This window comes from Balaenoptera ricei, chromosome 12 (genome assembly GCF_028023285.1).
Source record: "Balaenoptera ricei isolate mBalRic1 chromosome 12, mBalRic1.hap2, whole genome shotgun sequence".
Lineage (NCBI taxonomy): Eukaryota > Metazoa > Chordata > Mammalia > Artiodactyla > Balaenopteridae > Balaenoptera > Balaenoptera ricei.
The window spans coordinates 49,056,404-49,079,832 of record NC_082650.1 but is presented as its reverse complement, the minus strand read 5'-3'; the positions used below and the strand labels follow the sequence as shown (position 1 = coordinate 49,079,832).

Here is a 23,429-nt window from a genome sequence, read left to right as displayed (position 1 = left end):
GCCACAACTACTGAGCCTGCGCGTCTGGAGCCTGTGCTCCGCAACAAGAGAGGCCACGACAGTGAGAGGCCCGCGCACCGCGATGAAGAGTGGCCCCCACTTGCCGCAACTAGAGAAAGCCCTCGCACAGAAAGGAAGACCCAACACAGCCATAAATAAATAAATAAATAAAATAAAAAAAAAAAAAACCAAACCGTTTGTTTGTTTACCTTCTTAGCATTTGGGAAGAGCACAGGGATGAATCTGAAGTTCATACTTCCTTGTTTTATGAACTCAATCTGCATCTGGAAGAGAACACACCTGAAGGATTAATTTCAGGAATGAGGATGAGGAGTTAATGGTACCTACGATCATGCAAGCCCACACAGGATTTTTATTCTGATTTCCTTCAGTGCCGCACACTCATAATCTTAAACTCTCCATCACACGTGTATGCCATTTGCACATTCATCCGTCATGTATCGAAGGCCTATTGAAAGTCATGCTCTGTGGTCAGGGGTCCCGGCCGGCACCACCACCTTCCCCGCCATGCTGTGAAGGCAGGCCCCGCACCCCGGTGCCCTGGTCGTGCTCGCACTGGACTCTCCATCTTGTGCATATCTTTAACAACAGCTTCTGTCTCTCCCCAATCTTCTAAAGACACTCTCTTTATCTTCTCATGCCATGGGTCCCTTTGATAGTCTGGTAAGGACCCCTTCTCCAAATAAAATACGTAAGAAAATAAAACACCTAAGAGAACAAGAAAGAATAGAATATCTAAGAAAATAAAGGAAATACTGTTACTGTTATTGAAAACCACTTGTCAAATATTTTTAAAATATGTAAAAAACCTATTTGAGATTAAAAAAAAAAAAGTCATGCTCTGTGCTGGACTTGGGGTTTCAAGGACTAGGACACTTTACAGGGTGTGCTGAGCTGCCTCATAGCAGTTCACAGAAGCCACTCACGTGCATCTCTTCCCAATTCTGTGTTCAGTGACTTCACATTGGTAGCTTGAAATCGGCCATGTGAGAGTATTTGTACCATGGAAATGGGCAAATGCTACAAATCAGGATCCTTTTTTTTTTTTTGAGAACCAGTTTACCAGACACCGTGGATATAATTCCTATCCTCACAAAGCCAGCAGTTTAATAAGCAGGCAGAAAGGAAAACTACCGACCACAGTGCAGTGTGAAAGGTATGAACAAATCGCTGTGGAAGCCCAGTGGGGGCCATCCTTTTCTACACCAGTGGCTTGAAGGAGTTACAAGGGAGTTGTCATTTGGATACTAAAAGAAAATAAGAATTTGGTCAGGCAGGGAAAATGGGGGGAGGGGAAGAACATTCTCAGCAGAGGAAACAGCATGAGCAAATGTCTGGAGGTGTGAAGGAATGTTTGTGGGGTTGGGACCAGCTAGTAATGCGTTGAGGCTGGAGCACAGGAGGGCAAAGGAGGCCGAGGGAGGCCGAGGGAGGACGAGGGAGGCAAGGCTAGGAGGTCAATGAGAAAAGCTCCATCTGCCAAGCTTTAGGTTTCCCACACTACTTCCAATTTGCTCTGACACAGTGGTGGCCCCACAAGATTTAGCTGCCAAGAACTCTATCAAAACCAGAATTTTCAATGTGAGAGGAGTTAAGAGTCTTCCAAATCCTGTAACCAGAACAAAGCTTTCAGTCATCTGATGACAAAGGAGATGAGGAATTATGTGTTCCCAACTATCTCATCTTCCAACTGATTTTTATAACTGAGAAGTCTTCACCATGCATGGGAATAAAAACAGAACAGAGAAGAAAGTGACAGTGGTGATGACTGAAATCACCATAGAAACAGCCTCATAAACACTCACTCTTACACTCACACACACACACAGAGTCACAACACACACAAACCGTCCATGAGGTGTTTTCTCAGAGCCATCTCACATTAAAAATCAGAAGACGACACCAAAGGCATATTTTAAAATGGCCCGAGTGAGGTGCAACTAAAAGCACCAACCACATGAGTACAAACAAGTGAGAGGAAGGGTGTAGGGCTTGTAAGTTAAAAGTGAAGAACTGGATTTAGTCCCTGACTTCCAGGACACTGCATACTGTACAATTTTGCTTGTCCATTAGGCTACCCTGGCGCGGTGCGTTTTATTATCTCTTATGTTTCCAGAGATGGGCCTTCTGGGAGCCGTTGGCTCTATGATGCCGTTACTTATGGGTACCTCTTCGCTCCCTCTGTCCTGGAGTTTCCTGCTGCCTGGAGGGGACCAGGAAGTCAGCCAGGTGGGCAGGAAGGCACTTCTGCAGCTGGCCTCTTCGACCCCTCCAGTGATGAGGAAGGGCCCGAGACATCGTTGCCCCAAGAGACCGAGTCTGGGGACAATCTGGTTCATGGCTGGGCACCGTCAGAAAAGCCCTGAGGTTCAGCTGCCTATTACTGCCTGGCGTCACCACACACCAGCAGAGCTTGACAGGGCCTGGAGCCCTTCACACACAAGAGCTGTCGGCCCCGGGACGGGCAGTTCCTAGAGATGAGAGCTTCGGGGCCACGCAGACAGCCAAGGGGTAGCAGCACCCAGAGCCAGCCATGACCTTTTAGGGCAGAAAGGGTGGCTCATCTGGGCCCCACCGGGGTCTGTCAGGCTGGGTAAGAATGGAATAGGAGGGATGCTTATCTCCTGACTCCCTGCCTCACTCTCTGACCTCCCTACCTTGCCTCGGCTTTTGCTTTGGGTTGGTTCTGAGCTCAAGTAAGTGGTCGGCACTTGGTAGAAGAGGAGCCAGAGACCCTGAAGACCCAGATGGGGAACACCCACCCAGCCAGCCTGCCTTTTTCCGGTGCTCCCGACCCACAGGACAGACCTGGATTTCAGTCCGCCTCCCCTGAGGTGAAGCTGCATGTCCTTGACCGCCTGACTGCCTCCTGCCTGGTGCTGCTTACTTATTCCGTCTGGGCCATGTCTGCTTCCTGCCCCATCTTCCTGTCTTAATCAGTGACCTTTCATGCCCATTCCAGGTGCCTTCCCCCCTTGTGGAATGTTCGAGCTGAAATGGAGCTTACAAGTTCTAGTCCAGTGAGTTTCAAGCCTTTTTAAGTCTCAGAATCCTTGGTAAACCAGCCTGAGAAAGGCAGACAGCTCTGGGTGGGGTGGGAGGCCCAGAGCCCCCGGCACATATGGGCACCTGGAGGGACTCTACAGGAGAGTGTGACAGTCACAAGTCTAGTCCGGCATCCTAGTCAAGCAGGCACCGTCTCCACAGGGTCTATACGGTCATGGAGAGCACGGAGGTTGCTTGCCCATAACACAGCCAGTTCCAAAGCTGGTGATACTTTCAGCCAGAATGTTCTGTCAGATGCTGCATAAGTCAAACTTCCTATAAATGTCTCCCCCTGGTTTTAGTTTGACCAGGCCCCCATAGTTCAGGTGTTGCTCATATATCATGAGCTAGAACCATCCCTTCCCTTGACCGAGCATCTGATCTGTGCCATATGCTCCACAGACATTAGTTCATCCAATCTTCACAACAACGCGGTGTTAGTGACCCATTTTTTGAATAGGGACATGGAGGCACAAAGAGGTTTAAGCCTTTGGCCGGTGGTCACACAGCCTGTACGGGAGGCAGCTGGATTTGAACGGTCTCTTTGACACAACAGGCGGTGTCCTTTTGGCTGTGCTACTCTGGCTCTCTGAAAAGGCAGGGGACAGAGCAGGACACAGATGCAGGCGCCCACTCCCCTCACAGCCCTGTCTCCCGCCACCCCACCGCACCCCCCAGACTTCACATTTGTTGATAAACAACCAAGCCAGCGAAGCACTGCTTTCCAGAATCTTGGAACTTAGAGATCACAGATTAATCTCCCTGTTACTGAGACGTACACTGAGTCCCAGAGATGTGGGGACTTGTCCCAGGTCCCGAAGGTAAGCGGAGCGAGAACCAACACCCGCCTCTCCTGCGGGGTTTCTTCACCCATCAGCCGGCCTTCCTCAGTTGGTCTCTGGTGAAGGACAGGCCTTCACAGAAGAAAGAGCCCGACTCCGAGGGCCCAGGGCCGCCGAGGTGCTGTGGTTTCCTCACTCACCATTCGATGAATGTACTTAGTATGTAAGCCATGCTCATCCTCGTCCAGCTGCGACTCAGCACCTTCCACATCCTGTTTGTATTTGGGGCTGATTGCTACAATTATCATCACTGTCTTCTGTTAATGAGAGGGAGAAAGCATGTTTATGGAAGTGCGGAGTGTGGTCCATTCGGTGACGGCAGGCTGGAGACCGGCCAGCAGGATTGTGAGCATTCTCTGATACACTGCGGGATGGGGGGCCGGCCTCCATCCGCAGAAAGTGAAAGGCACGGCCCCAGCCCAGGCAGACTCCCGCCTCCCCTCCTCCCCTCTGTCTCCCTCCCCAGCTCCCTTCAAACACCAAGAGCGAATGGCTCCGGCTCTCCTAAATGGATGCGGTCCTGCACACCGATTTCTACAACCATCGCTAGTAAATGTCTAATGAAAACCGGAATCACTAAGTGACTCTGCATTGTGGCAAAATGGCTCTGCAAGGGCAACGATGTAAACCCCCTCCCTCGGGCAGCGGGATCTAAGCTGTCAGTTACTGCACCCTTGACTGCCCTGCTTGCGGAGGAGCAGACCCTGCGGCACAAAGCAAACATCAGGCTGCAGACAAAAGGAAAAGCCTCAAAACCCCAGCCTGCCGAGACTCTGTCCCCCACCGCTCCCTCCGAAAGAGGCGGCCGACACGGACAGGCTGGCAGCAATCAATTTCTATCTTGTTAAAGCACAAAGTGTCCCAGTGGTCGGTATAGATTCTGTCAGCGGAAAACAAATCACAGGGCTGTGAGGGGGCGTCGGGGGCTGGGGGTGTGTGGGCAATGTGCTGCACGGCCTGTGAGGCTGCCCTGGAAACCTCTTCAGCCTGATCCCACAAAACATTTGGGGTGGCCTCAGATTCAATTGAATTCTGCCACTCCCACCCCACTCCCCGCCTTCATTTCCTCCTTTCCTATTCTGGTCAAAAAATTGTTTGCTGTGATTGTTATCAACCACCTGTGTCTGGTTCGACAGTTATTTCCTGCCTGTGCATGTCCAGGAGGGTGACCCCATCCTTCCTTTCCAAGTCTTTGCACGGCTGCCAACAAGGGAAGCTTTGTTGGGACTTGGTCAGCTTTGGCCTTGGTGGGTATGCCAGTGCTTCTTTCATAAAATAACTCCACAAGCTAATTGTCTTTCTCACCAGAAAACAAGTTCAGAATTTTGGAAAGTACTTACATCCCTAAGGTAGCGTTCCATCCACTTAATGATATCAATGCCTCGGATTCTATCCTCAAATATGTCAATCTACAAGAAAAAGATGTGGAAAGTGACTCTTAATGAGAAGCTCTGTCTAGATGCAAAGCAAGAGAAAGCACAGGAGGCTATATACATTTAAGACTGAAAAAGTCACTAATGCTTTTTGCAAGGAGGAGCCTGTAAATTTAAAAATCAAGATACAATTTTCTTAAAATGTTTCCTATTTCAAGATTAGTAGGCATTTGAGTATTTAGTATTTGTAATTATGTTTTAAAAATCTGAGAGACATAGTAGACCACCAGTTGCATGTAAGCCAGCAACATATGCATATATATATGTCTGTAATTTGGAAGGCAAACATGATTCTGGAGCATTTTAATGGATGTGTAGTATGTGCGTACTGAGATACGACATGGTACTTTGCTTGCATTAGCCAGGTCATTATTATGGTATTATGTCCAGTTTCGATCTATATATTTAGAAAGGATTGCATGAAACCTGAAACAAGTCCAAGAAACAGTCACAAAAACAATTACTGAGATGGTGGGGAAAAGGTTTATGATGAAAGTCAAGAAGTAGAACTCCTGGGCCTTGAAGAGACTGGTATTAAATATCAAGCCTTCGAAGGGGAGAAAAACCAGTTACTTTCTGTTTTACAGAAGACCAAATAAGAAGGCCTTTCTTGAGCTCAGCCTTGTTCTGCAGCCAGAGAGCAGTGTGTTTGTGCACAAGGCGCTCTTGATTGGAAGAGGGATTATATACGGGAATGGGTAATACAAGGAGAGTGTCCTTGAAGAGGGGTTATTTGATTCAGCCACACTACTCCCAGATCAATTGTCCTAAATGTTATGCCGCCATTTAGGGCCAATCAAGTCAAGTCTCAGCCATGCAGCAAGCTTCTGTGCCACCCGTGATCCAGGCTTACCTCTCTTTTCCACACATGTCCTGTCTACTTTACTCCCCACATTGGTGTCCCCTGCACCCTAAAAGCACAGTGCAAGCCCCCCTGCTCTGTGAATGCTCCTCACACACTGACTTCCTTCTCCTCACCTTAATGAACTCTACCCCTTTGTGACCACTGGTGGTACTGGACACTGAACACATTATTATAGCATTCTTTCATTTACTGAATGTCTCATTGATGTCTGTCTTATCTCTTCAACCTAGTTCTAAGCTTCCTATGGAACAAGATCCTGCCTTGTGTACACCAAACTCAGATACATATAGTACAAATATGAGTTCAGAATGTTTTTCTTTTTAACTGATGGAACATCAAAAATGGAAAGGCTTTCCTTTTGGTTTGGATGATTCCTGCTTTAAGATGTCCGATGGCCAGTGGCTACATTAGGTAATCTGGAGAGAGCTTCTGCAGCTCTCCGAGGTTGTGCCAATTATCCATTTCTGTTCTACGAGAGAGAAGCAATGTAATGTCAGGGCTGAGAAGAGACAGGCGGCTTGGCTTTCCTCTTGGCTCCTGCCCTTCCCACTTGCATGACTTTGGAAACGTTCCCAAAACTCTCTAAGTCTTAATATTTTCATTTGTAATATGTGGTTAATAAACCTACTTCCTAGGGTGGTTGTGAGGATTAAAATGAGTTAGCGTGGAAAAGGCGCATCAAAATGCCAGACATGAAGTAAGTACTCAATAAATGGTCATTCTCATTATTACCCCAGCACCTAAATCCTTCCTTGCTATGGAGGTGGACATTCTGGGCGGCACAATGTGCTGGAGATCTTCCATGAGTCTCTCCAGATCTCTACTAAAATCCACAGCTCCTGTCAGGCCAACTTTTCCACCCAGCCACTATTATGAGCTGAATCGCCTCCCTCCAAATTCGTATGTCTCAACATATGTCTTAACCCGCAGTGCCTCAGACTGTGACTGTATTTGGAGATAGGGCCTTTAAAAGGGTGATTAAAGTAAAATGGGGTCTTATGGGTGGGCCCTGATCCAATATGACTGGTGTTCTTATAAGAGGAGATTATAAAGAAAGACCAGAGGAAAGACCGGGTGAAGACACAGGGAGAAGATGGCCATCTACAAGCCAAGGAAAACACCTCAGAATGAAAGCAACCCTGCTGACACCTTGATCTTACACTACTAGCCTCCACAACTGTGAGGAAATAAATGTCTGTTGTTTAAGCTCCCCCACCTGTGGTACTCTGTGGCGGCCCTGGCAAGCCAATACAGCACCCCCTTTAGGTTGCAGGCGTCACTGTTCCCTTGCCTCTTTAGACCTCAGGGTGGTAGGAACTCCTGCTTTTGCTAGTCCTGGGATATTGAACTATTTATTCCCTGTGGATTCCCTAAAACTCACCTAGAACTTTGGAAAATTGTCCCTTTATTAAATTACCCATGAAGTTTATTTTTCTCCACTAAGGGGATCTTGATGTATCAATATAGTAACTTAGCTGTCCAGGATGGGGCTATGGGATTCTACCACAGGCTTCATAGTGATGAGGATCAAGGACAAATTTAAACTCAGCCTAAGCAGCCCCTGATTGTTAAGGTCACAAAAACCTGTCCTCTTCTCCAGAGATAATCAGTATGCATATTTGGAAAGGACCAAAAGTAAGATCTTTTCTGAAATGTTGACCTTATGTCTTGTAATTTGATTTTATATCATGGTTGCCACAGTGTTTCTTATCCCAGAAATGAGAAATTGAAATGTTGGTCTCTATATAGTCATATATTTATATAGTCATGAAGTCATGAAGTGTATAAAGTCATGAAGTGTATAAAGTGTATACTTTTAACAACTTTCATGTACTTCCATTTAAAAAGAATTATAGGCTGAAGAAAAAATTTGAATAAAACTCTTGTTAGAAATGCTAAATAATCTTTAAAATTGACATTTAGCTACTAAATGTCAACATTTATCCTTTAACCTTTAACATTCCTATTTGTAGATATTTCCCTTAATTTTTCACCACTCTTTAGAATTGACTGTCCCTAAATACCCAGAGGAGGTCTCCGGGAAGGAAGAGAAGCGATCTCAGCGTTCGAGGAAAGCCAGTCCTCCAAGCAGCCTCCTGTGGTTCTCTATTTATCCTAAGGAAAACTTACATGGGTTTAAGCTGAGCTTTTTCAAAGCACTGCAGGGGACTTGAGGAGCATGTGCTTCCTGAGATTTCTTAGGCTAAGATCACAGTGAACTGCAGGGCTGGGGTGTCTACCTTCCTGAACTAGCCTAGACCAGCCGAGAACCTGGCCAGGTACCTCCCTGTCCAGAAGCATTGCTGCTGCAGCAAAGTGTGGTCCAGCAGCTTTGCACAGCGGGGCCCCAGGCTGCAGGGGCCTCCACTGCAAACCTCACAACCCAGTGCAGAACGAAAGGACCTTGTAAGATGAGTAGGTGACCTGGTGAAGCCTGCAGCCTCCTGTACCACAGGAAGCATAACCAAAGTGGGCATGATTGGTGAGGATGGGCAAAGATGCCAAGTGCAGAGAGAGCCTGGCGTTTTCTTCAGGCCGGGCGCCAGCTGCCTACATGCTCAGGGTTTACGCCATTCTGGCTGTTCGGAGGCACTCGGGGTGGCGCAAAAGGCATGCAGGAAAAACATGCTGGAGACTTTGGGTAGTTTAAACTCTAGAAAATAATTACCTAAATCCATAAGCATTTAGTTCATAATCACGTAAATCAAATAACATAGCTTAAAACATCAACAGCTCTTTACAATTTTTCTTGTTTTTCTTTTCATTATACTCACTTTAACTGTTCAGTCTTCTCTTTGGATAAAATACTTACTGCAGTTTGGAAGCCATTTACCAACAAAAAGTTCACAAATTTCACCACCTCCATGGCCGTGTCCATAGAATAAGTGATAAAGACTTTCCCTAAGAGAGATTTTTCACATTTATTAGAAACTAGTCAAATAATTCTACTCTAAACCACACTTGAAAAGTGTATGCAGTGTCTTTTGTTCTTCTAGAATAATGAAGGGAAGCCTCAGGATGGGAGTGGTCTAAGGGCTTATGGCTACAGCAGGGTGAATTGCTGTCCTCAGGACATAGATCTGCAGGCCCAAAGGGGCAGGGGGGTCTTTCCAAGGGAATGCAGACTGCTCAGGGTGCATGGAAAGGAGAGAGAGTTCTGGCAGGCTGAGACAAGCAGAGGAGGTCTTCTGAAAAACCACATGATGCGTTAACAAAAAAATCCATCACCCAGAACCTGCAGGGCCTTAAGATCAGGCCACCCCTGGTATATTAGAGACACTTGGCTCTGTGCCCACAAAATACTCTCACAGCAGGCCAGGAAGTTGAGCCCTGCTAAGGGGCCACCCAGCAGCGTCCTCTTTTGATCTCATGATGCTCTCCACTGCCCTGAACTTGACAAGAGCAAGTGAGGAGAGGGAGAAAGTGGTTCTCCTCCCCCTCCTCCCCCTCCTCCCCCTCCTCCCCCCATCCACTCACTGGTGGGGGAAAGGCCAGGAAGTTGGAGTAGACTAAAGCGCAGCTCAGAAACATTACTAAGAACTTCAGCAGCTTGAAGGAGAGAGCCCGCCTCTGGCAGGTCCAGCATCATTGACTCCCTTGCTTCTCCCTGAGTCAGCCTAGAGCAGCAGATGGGATTGTGCCCATAAGCCTAACCCAGTCAGGGTGGGAACCAGTGTTTTCCCAGGCTAAAGTCTTGGGTAAATTATCTGGCTAGCGTGTTAATGTGGTAGATGAATAATCTCTCTGTGTTGGCTTTTAGTCTGGAATCAACTGGCTACATCTCAGGAAGCCCTGGGGCAGAGGGTGGAGAAGAAAGCAGGGGCTGGAGAGAACCTACTTATCTACGCTTAGGCTCTTGTTTTTTGAAGCACACCTCTCAAATGGAAGTATGTTCAATGGTCATATTGACTCATTTAAGCAGCCAGGCATATTGATGGCACTCTATTTTCTTCTCGACACCTAGTATTCAACCAATTCCTCTGTAAGAATTTTAGGACTCCCTTTATAGGTTATGGTAGGATAAATATGGTCTATAAACTGACACCCAGACTATATCCTAACATCTTCCATTCTCCAGAAATGCTCGAAATGTAAATGTCTAAGATTTTAAGAAGATTAAAACAAAAATTTTTAATAAAAAACAACAATGGATCATTGTCACAGAAATCTTTCAGAGCCTTAAATGACCAAAGAGCATCGATTCCCCCAGTTGGAATTAACAAATGCAAAGGGCTTAATTTTAAGTTTGGTTCAAAGCAGTGCCTAGATTTGGAAAGGGCTTATTAGAATTCCAGCAAGCACAGCAGAATGTAACAATTTCACAAGTAGTGACTGTTTTCTTAAGATTTCTGGAACTTACTGTCCTGACAGACCTTAATATGAGAACATTTTGGTGATATTTCAACATTTCTGGTTCTGGCTGCAAAATGTGGAAAAAGCATCATCACCTGACACTTAGTCGAATGTTTCTTTAAATAAAAGGCTTAGTTTGCATTTGGTTGTAAAGCAGTATGGAGAATGTGAGACTGCTTTTTCCAAACAAGATTGCTTATTCCTACAGGAAATGACCTCGTTCTTGAAGGCTGCTGCTAATTTATGGTGAGACGCTAGATCCCTGGCCAATACCACATGGACATCTAATCAATCTATCCAGGGACAAATCCACTCAAGAGCACCATTTAGAAGAAGGAAAAAGCGTGGGGGTCATTTGTTGTTGGAGTACATGTTGAAGAAAATCTAGTTGTTAAGCACTTTGTGAGTATTGCAGGTAGTGTCAGAATCACTACAAACAGTCCTACAAAATGCTGGTTACTTTTCTAACAAAAAGCAAAAAAGGAAATTTCATTTCACTGTGTAGTATGTGAGAGATATCCAAGATTATGGCTGAATAATCATCAAGTACTCTTAAAGTATAAGACCTGACAAGAAGAAGGAAAAAACAACATCGCAAACAACTTACGCAGTTCTTCTGGCAAATTGCTTGTTTTCAGAGTTCCTCTGGCTGGAGGGTTACTTGGGGGTCTAGGGATAGCAGCTGCGGATGGAGTCTGGGGACCCTGTGGTCTCAACTCTGCAGGACACTCCAAGGACTCCTCAGGAACACCAGCTCTGTGAGGTGGCTGGTTATAAAGCCGGTCCCTGGAAAGGAATACATTCACAGTAAATGTTCATGTTTTATAAACACAAACCTAGGGGGACAGAAAGCCTTTAATGACTATGGGAAATACCAGTGAGCTATCTCTCTCCTCTGCCTCCATTTCTTTCCTGACCCAGAAGGACAAGGTTTTTTTTCTGCAGAGATTTTGGTCCATGAGCAATCTGGCTGGCTGCCATTTGTAAGGGCCTGTGCTAGGGGTCAAAGACGGAAGAAGGATTTGACTTCTCGATTTAAGGACTGTCTAATGGGGAAGATAAGTCTCACGTACAGATCAGACAAGATCACCAACAAAACAAAGTAATACAATGGGTGACATACAAGGTTTGGTGTTTAGGCATTCTGATAAAAAGACAACTTTTAGCTCACGATACATAACATTTAACTATATCTCAAAAGATAGAAAAGACCATGTAGGTTTAAAAGTATCTATGTTAATATACGAATGAAAATCTGATTTTGAAGACCCTTTAAAGAGGTTTGTACCATATTATTATATGGCATCTTTATTATTATTTTGGTCATCAAAATATTCCCATGAACAGTCTGCTGAGAGGAACAACCAGATGCACTCGTGTGAGATTTGGAAGGTAGACGGAAATGGAGGCCATGCTTCTGCCACTTCTGTGGTTTCTGTTGTTAAGGGCTGTCTGTCATGAGGTGCCGAGTTCATCAGGAGGCATCCCAGTGTCCCGTTACAGCTTCACAGTGTCAAGGGCAGGGCATGGGCATCCGTTTTTTGCCAGTGCAGACCTAGCAGGAACAAAATGTTTCCAGTAGCTGAGGTGGTGGCAGCTTCCAGACTCTGGATAGTGCTGTGGCAGCATGGCCTAGAATGGAGAGCTCCGTGGTGGCTTTCTGACCCTCCGCCTCTCTGACCATGCCAGAGGAAGCAGCCTCTTTGGTCTCCTGTTCTGTGACGTTGCTCTGGGATCATTCCTGGAAGCCCAGCCTAAAACTCGTTCCTCCAACCTCCAACAATGTCGTAAGTACCCAATTCCCTATATTAAATCCCTTCTGTTTACAATAGCTAGAGTTGTTTCTGTTTTCTGTAACTGAATTCTAACTGATATGGAGACTAAAACTGTGTCTGTAATGTTTTATTTCTTCAAAAAAATATGAAGTAAATGTGGCATTGTTAACATTTTAAAAAACCTAGGTAGTGGGAACAGGAATGTTTGTTATTTGTTATGTTTGAAATTGTTTTATATTCTAAATTTTACAAAAGTTTTGAATATAAAAATCTGTGTGTATATGCCTAGATTGTTGCTTATGGTTTCATATTTTTACCCAAAAGAGTATTTAAAAAATTCTGAAAGTCCTATGTAACAAGATTTAAAATAAAATTATACAGAATCTCAACTATATTATATTTCTTTTTTTTTTTTTAATTAATTAATTAATTTATTTATTTTTGGCTGTGTTGGGTCTTCGCTTTCTGTGCGAGGGCTTTCTCTCGTTTCAGTGAGTGGGGGCCACTCTCCATCGCGGTGCGCGGGCCTCTCACTATCGCGGCCTCTCTTGTTGCGGAGCACAGGCTCCAGACGCGCAGGCTCAGTAGTTGTGGCTCACGGGCTTAGTTGCTCCGTGGCATGTGGGACCTTCCCAGACCAGGGCTCGAACCCGTGTCCCCTGCATTGGCAGGCAGATTCTCAACCACTGCGCCACCAGGGAAGCCCATCAACTATATTATATTTCTAATTGTGAATGCTTGAGGAAGTTATTTTTATTTTATATTAATATAGAAAAAAATTTTACGACATATGCCTTCATCTAATGGGGATCCAGTTCCATATTCTTTTTGGATTAAATGCCTTTGTACCCAAAGTTGCTTAGTTGTTATAAAAGACGGTTGCTCATTTGACAAAGCAATGTTAAGGCCTTGATAATATTCAAAAACTTTCATATAAAACAATATCATGGAGAGTAATGACAGAGTAAATTTTCTGTATTAAGGTTCTCTTTCAAAAGACCAGTAAGAGGAGAATTAGCTTCATTACCTGTACTTATTTTTCATTATCTTAAAATGATAAAATAAATCCAAGGAGACCATAGCAGGCTTAAATTGATGTCACAAAAGCAATTACTCTGTACTACATTTGCTATTCTTCTGTATATCTAAAATTATTTCAAAATAAAAATTTATTTTAAAAATTACTATTGCCTCTCCTATTCAACACTAAACATAAAGATGCTTAAATTTTGTTTGTTTTCTTGGAATTTTAGATATTTTTTTCTGCAAGAGTGCTTATCTGGCTGTGAATCATTACTTAATTCCATTATATAAATTCCACGCAATTTTGTTTTTAAAAAAATAAGGCATCTGTCTGCAAAGAAAATCTGAGGGTTTGTCGGCTTTTGAGTGAAGAGGAAAGGCAGATGTGCCTTATCTGCCATTGTAAATAGAGTGGGCTTTTTTCTTTCAATAAACTCTTTGAGCTGATTACCGATTTCTCTATTTCTGAAAAAAACTGCTTTAATAGGACATTCATATCTCATTCTGTTCTCAAAACAGAATATAGATTTACTCTGAGTGGTATATAAAAGTCGTGCTTGAGCAAGAGCAAACATTTTATCTACTCTTTCCAATTTTGTCATAAATTAGGAAGCTCCATTTACATGAGTTGTTCCTGTATATTTTAGATCTATAAATTAAGAGAAAAAGAAAACTTGAAAAGTCAAAAGAAAACAATGGGGCTTCCCTGGTGGTACAGTGGTTAAGAATCTGCCTGCCTATGCAGGGGACACGGGTTCGAGCCCTGGTTGGGAAGATCCCACATGCCTTGGAGCAACTAGGCCCGTGTGCCACAACTACTGAGCCTGCGCTCTAGAGCCCGCGAGTCACAACTACTGAAGCCCACGCGCCTAGAGCCCGTGCTCCGCAACAAGAGAAGCCACCGCAATGAGAAGCCCACACACCTCAAGGAAGAGTAGCCCCCGCTCGCCGCAACTAGAGAAAGCCTGCACGCAGCAATGAAGACCCAACACAGCCAAAAATAAATAAATAAATTAAAAAAAAAGAGAGAACAATGAAGAGAAATATGATTAAAGGATTAGACAATTAAATTAGACAATTAAACAATTAAAGTCAAGAAAAACCAAAATTGTTTTTCTGGAAGAAGTATCGGAAAGACCTAATAATGGTGTTCAACATGCGTGAATTCTTTTATTACAAAAGAAAATAACAGGTTATTTTAAATTTCTACTAAGAGCGAATTGAATTTAAAATTTCGAAGTAAGAAATGGGCTTAAACAGGTGTAGAAACTAGGGATATAAAAAAGAACTTCATAGCTTTGGAAGTCAGTCATAGTAAAACTAAAAACCTATTTCGTGGGCTAAAAGGCCAGGGGATCTGAAAGTAAAAGAAGCAGGTGTGACTTAGCATCTTAAGAGCCTTTCCTTCAAGAGCATTTTGACTAGTCACCAGTGGCTTTATGTGTCTGGTAAAGAGATTCTTATCAACCACCTTCCCTCTCCTCCTGACCTGAAAAGTCTATGTGGGGCGTTCCAGTGTGTGACTTGGTCAGCAGCCTGGGTAGCAAACCAACAGAGAGCTTAGATACATTTTGATTGCATTGGCATCATTCTTTTTCATGTTAGAACTGTTTGAAATTTGGTCCCATCGTACTTACTGATACCTCAGGAGCCCTAGGGAGGAGTAGTCTCTTTGTGGAGCCCTCTCCTCTTGGTCCCAGGGGCTGGGATAGTTCAGGACGACCTTCTGCACAGGGTGCAGGCCTCTCACACTGGGTCCAGGTGGGGCCTGCCCAGGTAGAGCCGGCTGGATCACTTGCTGGTAGGCTGCTCGAGGGTAGTCGTGGCCATCTGCAGGTAAAGACAGCAAAGAAAACAGGGAAGGCTGACCCTAGCTCCTTTGTGTGAAAGGAGAGGTAAGCTCAGTGCAAATTTTTGTCCTGATACCAACTGAGGGTTCCAGATAATGTTAACCACCTCTAAGATGTTTGCCATATTTCTGTACTATTATTTACTTGATTGCTTTCATGAAATTGAGTCATTGTTTTTATTTTTTTCCTAAATAAAAATGTCTGTGAAATCATGAGTTTGGTGTTCTAATTGGAAAGCACAAAGCTCCACATAGGCCCCTATTTAAATAAGATGCTTAAAATAATCCAAACTGAGCCTATTCCAGCTGCCTGGCTGATAAAGACCAGGACTGGGAGGGCATCTCTAAGAATGGGGAGGTAGGACCACAGAGACCCCTTTGGTCTAGGACAAGATATACTGCCCAGGTTTTGCTGTTACAGCCTTCCTGGGGCAGGTGAGATACATCCCAAGGGGTCCAGATCACCACTATTCCTACCATAATTCCCCAAGTTTTTAGAACCCAAGGCTAGGAGAAATTATCCTAAGGGTAGATACAGAATCACTACTTGCTCTTTTCCTTCCCTGGACACACACACACACACACACACCAATCCCTCAAGAAGAAGTCAATGAATGAAAACTTGGCTCATACCTCTGGGAAGTAGCCAACCAGTTGGCAACACCTCCCAACTTTCTCAGTCCTCTGTTGCTAAAGGCTATGTGCACCTGGGGCCAGGGCAGTTAGAAGAGGGCAGTCTCAGAGCAAAGCCAGGCCTGGCAGTGATTTATATGAATTTGTAACCTAGGAGAAAGTTGGTCCCAGCCAGACCCAGGAGTAGCAGAGTCCCAAAGGAAGAAGGGCAACCTGCCTGACCAGGTGAGAGAAGAGAAGCAAAGGTCAGAGGAGGCATGCAAGGGAACCCAGGAAGGGTGGGAGAGGAAGGCTCTGGGGGAACTGTCCAGGCCCAAAGGGGCTCAGGTGTGGGAAATCTGAGAGCTTTGATATATCTTAGGGGTAGGCCTAGCTTGGAGAGGGACTGGAGAGAGTCAGGTGGACAACCCTGCAAAATGAACCATGAGCATGTCCTGGTAATCCAAGCATTGCCACCTCTGCCCAAGCAAGAACTTGGATGATCGAGGAGGCATAGCTAGTTAGGGCAAGAAAGAACCTTGGTTTTCAAAATATTTATTGGTCTTTATTCTTTTTCTGATTATATAAATAATAACCAATTTGCCTGCTGTGTAGGTAGGATACATGCCGGGATGTAAAGTGAAATAAAACTAGGAAGTGAGCAAGAAAGTAACAGATAGAGAAGGTTCGAACCAGAATGCGGAGAGCGAGAATGTGGTTAAGAACTTTATTCTAGTTTGGTAAGTAGTCAGCAACCACTGAAGTTTTCATGGGAATATCTAGGGGACTATGGCCTCAAGTACAGAAGACAAATAATATGTGTATTCACTAGTGTGGCCCCACTGTCTGGACTCAGGAAACTTGGCTGGGTGACCCTGGAAATGTGCACAAGCCAGTCTCTCAAGCATGGTCAGAATCCCTGGATTTAGTCTATTGTCTGCTCTGACCTGTGACACCAGCTAGGTCCTTCCTGTCCTGCTTCCTTTGGCAAAACTGACCACACTCCTCTTAACCCAGGTTGTCTCCCGGCCCTGACCGTGACCCTTGCCCTGCTATTGCTTAAGCCTGGTCATGATATTAGGGGCTTAAGGAAAGGGAGGAGGATAAAAGGATCTGACTGGGTCTATCCCAGCCCCTTGGCTGATAAAGACCAGGACATGGAAGGCATCTCTAAGAATGGGGAGACAGGACCACAGAGCCTCCTATGGTCTAGAACAAGATAGACCACCGAGGTTTTGTTTTTACAGCCTTCCTGGGGCAGGTCAGACACATTCCAAGGGGTCCAGCTCACCAGTTGGAGTTTCAGGGCTACAGGGCTGGTCTCTCCTGCTGCTCTTTTCCGCAGCTAGAACAGGGTACAAAGTGCCACTGCTATCAGGTAACTAGGCCAGCCATGTTTCTAGGTGTCTTGTATGAGTGGACCATTTACAAAACCAGCTATAGATACAACCCTCCAGAGATTTCCCATTGCATTTAAAATCCACCTTGCATGATCGGGTCTCTGCCCTTCTTGATTTTATCTCCTACTATACTCTGCTCATCAAGCCCCAGCTATCCTGGCTGTCTTTCTTCTTCTTGAACGCCCCAAGCTAGTCCCCACCTCTGGGACCCTGAGTCTGCCATCCCCTGTGCTCAGAATATTTTGCCCTGTGTCTTTACAGATCAACATCTCGACATTCAGGGCTCAGCTCAGATATCACCTGTTCACCAGTGGATTCACCTGTTCAAATCCCATCTCCCTATTTTATTTTCTTCCTAACGCTTATCATGTTTGTGTAAGTAAGCATGACTCTTACTTGTCACCTTCTTACCTGCCTTCCGTACGAGACTCTAAGCTCTGTGAAAGCATGAACTGTGTCTGTTTGCCACCACATCTCCAGGCACAGTGCCGACACCCAGGGGATGCTCAATAAATGAATGAATGAAGACTGAAGAGTTACAAAGCCAACTTCACACACGCACACAAGCGAAGCCATGGAGCACTGCACAATCTGCCTGGTAGGTCTTGGGTCTTCTAGACTGTCTATGTCTCATCTGCTATCCATTTGCGGTATTTTCAGTGTGCATCCTCTTCCTACTTCTCTGGAAGTAGGAAGAAGGAAGACAAGGAGAAGAGGAGCAACGTTGCCAGTGGCCTTGAAAGTTTTTAATGCTTAGAGCCATTCTTGTTTCCCATATCCATTAAAAAGTGGCTAATAAGGTTTTATTTGCTTTAAAAGGACTACCAAGCTCTAATCATAGGGTTTGTTTCTTTTCCAGAAGGCGGATGTTAGTGCTGTTAATCAAAAGCCTTTGAATCAAGGACATATGATTTCTAACAGATTATTCCTCACACAACAGGTTTTTGTCTCATAGCAACCAATCATATCATTAAAATCACTAAGGCATGTGGGCTAAGTGTTTGATTAGCTGTAACTCTCATTTCTGAAATGGCCACCTGTAATAAAAACTTACACTGGTTTGTGTGAGCAGATGAAAATGATCCACCTCATCTATTTTTGAAATTAGGGTACTGACAATATAGTTCTCTATGCTGTCCTTTGATTGTTAAAGCAAAGAAATATTGAATATCAGAGGGTCAATCAAAAATAAGATTTCCTTTTTTAAAAAATACATTTATTTTATTTATTTATTTTTGGCTGCATTGGATCTTCATTGCTGCACGCGGGCTTTCTCTAGTTGCACCGAGTGGGACTACTCTTCGATGCGGTGCGTGGGCTTCTCATTGCGGTGGCTTCTCTTGTGGAGCACGGGCTCTAGGCTTGCGGGCTTCTCTGGTTGTGGCACGTGGGCTCAGTAGTTGTGGTGCATGGGCTTAGTTGCTCCGCGGGATGTGGGATCTTCCTGGTCCAGGGCTTGAACCCGTGTCCCCTGCATTGGCAGGCAGATTCTTAACCACTGTGCCACCAGGGAAGCCCAAGGTTTCCTTTTTGTAAGTGGAACTTGACTGGTTTTGTCTGGAATTTGGTTTGTTGTGTGGAAAAGTTGTGAAATAAAATCTGTATTTGTCGGGTAAATGAATGTCTTTTCATCGCTCAAATTTTGATAGTTTTGTTCCACTATTTTGACCAAGGCTTGCTAGTTTAGCTGGGTACTATATATATAATGGCTAACATTTATCGAGTACTTGTTACATGCCAAGTACTGTTCTAAGTTCCTTATTCAGGATTATAGAGTTCAATTTTTTGTTTTCCTAAAGAAGAAGTTTAACTTAGAAAAAAAATCCAAATTCCTTACCACAGTCCTTGCCTCCTTCATTTTCTAGCATATCATTCTCTCCCTGCTCACCCTGCTCCAGCCCCACTCGCTTGCTTTTGGTACATTAACTACACCAAACTCCTTGCTTCCCGGACCTTCTTTTCCTTTAGATTTCAGCTCACACGTGTCCTACTCAAAGAGGTCTCCTCTCACCATCCTGCCTATTAATGTCTGTTCTAACACCTGGCTATTTCCTTTATAACACGTACACTTTGTTATTTTGTTTGCCGATTTCTTCTTATGTATAGACTTATCTCCAGTAGACTGTGAACTCCGCAAAGACAGGACCATGTGTGTTGTATTCACCCCTGCACACCCAGTGCCTAGCAGAGAACTGGGCAAATATTTGTTGAATAAGTTGATAAATGAATGAACAAGGTCTGTTTCCAAATCTCATTGACCTCCTTTCTTTCCTCTGCTCTCCCATTTGACAAGTAAAGGTGGCCTTTCCAAGGCTTGATATCACAAAGTCTCTACTCACGATTAGGGAATCACTCCTTTTCCCAGGAAGTAGGGAACAGATTTCTTTTTGTTCATTCAACAAATATTATTGAACCTCTATGGCTAGGCAGGCGGTGAATAGAAATAAATAGGTTATAGTTCTCCTGAGTAGCTCAAAACAAATGGAGAGAGAAAGAGGAAATCTGTGTGTCTATGGATGTGTTTGGAAACACAAACCCACACTCAGTGCGTAAGAGAGGTGTGCAAGCCAGCAGCCACCTACATGGTAGACTTAAGAATCACTGCCTAAAATATCTCCCCCAATGACTTGTCCTCATGCTTAAAATTCCATAAAGAGAGTGCATTCTGTAGAATGTGATAGACAAGTGATTTGTTAGCACAGTAACTCCTAGATTCTGATGCAGTGTTAATCACAAAATAAAAATACAAATCTTGCACAATCATGAATAGGTGCCCAGAACTGTATGTTACTTGTCAATCTTATGATCCTCTTGGCCTGGGTACACACGGTCTTCGTGTTACTGGGCTTTGACCACTTGGAATTTGTAAACCAAATCCTAAACGAGGTTTTCCACTTATCAGTCAAAACATTCAACATTTTTCTTCCTTATTAAGAATGGTATTAAAAGAATTTATGAGAGAGAAAATAAAATCTGATTTTCAAGTTGTCAAAAGACATGATGATATAACGCAATCACTTTAGCCAGGAAAACAAAATGGCCAGCATAAACTATTACAGGAACTCCCACAGCTGTAAACAGCTGTAGTTCCTGAAAGGCAACGCCTTTCTTTATCATCTCTTCCTTCTGGTTTGTTTTTTCCTTACTTTTAATTCTGCATGCATTCTAGCATACAAATAATCACTCTTTGGGGTCCATATGAGCAATAGTAGGCATGTGTCCACAGGTTTATTTTATTCAGTCTCCTGGGTAGAGAAAGCAAGAATTTTACAGTAAAATAAGAGTCTTTTAGACTTAATACATTCTTTTCTCCCAATTTATTTGCGTCATGGGTTTTATTTGATTGCATAGCTATGATCTCCAGTCTGGTGACCTTCAGTGGAAGGATTTTGAGGCAGTAAGAGGCTGACTGCTCCCGGGGGTGGGGGGGAGGAAAGAAACAGTCTTTTCCCACTTCTTGTTTTCACCTGCTTTGATAACTTTTTTTTTTTTTTGACATGAAAGGGGTGACCTGTAACCATTTTTGCTTTAACTTGCAAAGGCTAAGGTATGCCATTTGCATGGTGATCATTATTTATTTATATTTTCATTAATGGATGAGGAAGTAATACTCTTCTAAAGCCGAGTAGAACCACGTAGCCATGGTTTCCAACTGCACAAGCATCACTTAGGTGAACAGCTCTTTTGAAGTGGTTTTGTTGGCAATTATATGCAGTTACAGCCCTGACATGAAACTAAGGATTTATACACCTGCTTTGAATGCTTAAAATCTGTGCCAGCAAGGGGGATCTAGAAGTAGAAGGGTACTTTACAGGGCTGGCTACAGGATCCATTTAGATAATAGCAATAATAACTAAGAGCTGCTAGTTATTGAGGGCTTACTACAAGCCAGCCACTTTCCTAGTGTCTTTAATACATTATCTCATTTAATCCTCAGAGCAACCTTCCTGGGAGCCATTGCTATCGGAGGCTTCATAAATATTTTGGGCTTGCAGTGCCCTGAAGAAAAACTGTAAGCACTGAATTTCCCTGACAAACCCAGCCCGACCCTGACCCTCTTCCCTGTGATTAGATGCCCCTGGGAACCAGGACCAAGGCACATGCAAGGTGGATTAGGCTGAGCCCACCTGTACACTCTCATGTCCCCTTACTTTTCTTTTTCCTTTTTAACATTTATTTATTTTTAAAATTTATTTATTTATTTATTTTTGGCTGTGTTGGGTCTTCGTTGCTGCGCACTGGCTTTCTCTAGTTGCAGCTAGTGGGGCTACTCTTCGTTGCGGTGTGTGGGCTTCTCATTGCTGTGGCTTCTCTTGTTGTGGAGCACGGGCTCTAGGCATGCAGGCTTCAGTAGTTGTGGCTCGCGGGCTCTAGAGCGCAGGTTCAGTAGTTGTGGCACATGGGCTTAGCTGCTCCGTGGCATGTGGGATCTTCCCGGACCAGGGCTCAAACCCATGTCCCCTGCCTAGGCAGGCAGATTCTTAACCACTGCACCACCAGGGAAGTCCCTTTACTTATTTTTTAAATTATAAAAGTAATGCCTGTTTGCTCTAACAAATTCAACAAAATTATGTAGAGTTAGAAGAAAAATCTCCCTGTCTCTTCCTAATTCCCTGTTCCCCTTCCCCCATGATCACAGTTAACAGTTGGGGCCATCTTACACACTTTTTAATGGAGTTTTTAACATATATAATAAAAAAAAATAACATGTATGGGATCAACACTTCATGCTTCTCCCTTAATCTTTTTTATGTCAGAGTGTGTATTTTAGTCTACATAACAGGGGCCTAGTAGTCTATGGTATAAATAAATCACAACTTATTTACAATAATGTATATTCTTTATAACATAATTTGATAATTATTTATAATTTACTAATTTATAATTATTTACGATAATCTGTCCCCTTATTGATAGGCATTTTAGTGTTTTTATTCTTACTCTAATACAAGCATCCTCATTCAGGTATTTCTATATGTTCATTTAATGTGTCTATAGGACAGATTCCTACAAGTGAGACTGCTGGACCAAAGAGGACACATTTAAAATTTTGATAGTGAAATTGTCTCTTGGAAGACTGTACCAGTTTATATTCCTATCAAGGGTAGATGGGAAAGTTCATTTCCCCATAAACCCACTAACACTAGATGTTGTCCCAGGGTTCTTTTCTTTTTGTGCGCCTGATTGGGAAAAATACATCTTTAAAAATTTTGCATTTCTCAAATTCAGTAATAGTAAGCTTGGTTTCATATGCTTATTGGCTGCTTATAAGTCTTCTGTGAATTATTCCCTTCTCCTGTCCAAGTTCTCTCCTCTCTGCCTTTCATCACTTATCTTCACTCCCAGGATCCTAGGCCTCCCTTTCCTCCCCAACTTCAATAGAAGGAAATAATATAGAGAGCAAGGGGAGGGGATCTGATGAGAGAAAGCAAGTGTTAGAGACTAAAAGTATTCCCAGTGGGAGTGTTTGCATTTTAACAGAGCCTGCCCAAAGAGGGCAATGCTTACCTCCAAAGACTAGATTGCTAACGATGCCATTTCAGGGTTCAACAGGAAAAATATTTTCAAGTGAGAAGATCTTCCTGGAACCCTCAAATTATGAGTCCATGCTTTCTCTGTCTATCACAATGGGCCTTTCTCCTGTTAGTGGTTAAAGGCAACTGCTTGGGACTTAGTATCACAAAGCCCTTGATGAAGTATTCACACTTCTACATATTAATCTAAGAAACTAATCAGAAATGCAGGTAAAAACTTATGTACATGATGTATCATATCATTGCTTATTGGATCAGAAATTGGAAACTATTTAAAATGTCCAACAACAGAGAATAGCTTAAAAACAACTTGATAGATCCATCTGATGAAATAATATGCAGCATTTTTAGGTGATGCTGGAAGAATTACACTGAAATTATTTTAGTTTTATATTAAATATATATGCAAAAACCCAGTAAATATGTCAAACCCCAATAAGGAATTATTTTTGGGTGATGGAAACATGCCTTTTGGGCATATTTCAACTTTGAGAGTGAACAAACATTAGTATTATGATCAGAAAAATTATCTTTAAATGCAGATAGTAGAATGTTAAAAAAAAGTATTTTGTGGTATTATTTCCACAAAATTATTCCTTTTTAACCTAGAAATCTTTGAGAAAAAAATGCAAATCCTGACCCTGCCAAGGTTCAGTTTTCAGTAAGTGATTCATGCT

General features: G+C 43.5%; 1 protein-coding gene across 2 annotated transcripts in view; it reads right to left on the bottom strand.

Moving 5' to 3' along the window:
* TRAF3IP2 (TRAF3 interacting protein 2) overlaps positions 1-23,429 on the bottom strand; it is a 41,762-nt gene that overhangs the window by 3,139 nt on the left and 15,194 nt on the right. The window contains exons 3-8 of one of the 2 annotated variants that reach the window (XM_059941398.1): positions 15,001-15,187; positions 11,167-11,345; positions 9,019-9,107; positions 5,249-5,317; positions 4,049-4,165; positions 210-284 (exon numbers count right to left, since the gene is read on the bottom strand). In XM_059941398.1, the coding sequence (XP_059797381.1) occupies positions 210-284; positions 4,049-4,165; positions 5,249-5,317; positions 9,019-9,107; positions 11,167-11,345; positions 15,001-15,187 (716 nt within the window). Of the gene's footprint in view, positions 1-209; positions 285-4,048; positions 4,166-5,248; positions 5,318-9,018; positions 9,108-11,166; positions 11,346-14,994; positions 15,188-23,429 lie in introns of both variants that reach the window. The other variant, XM_059941397.1, reaches the window with a different exon arrangement.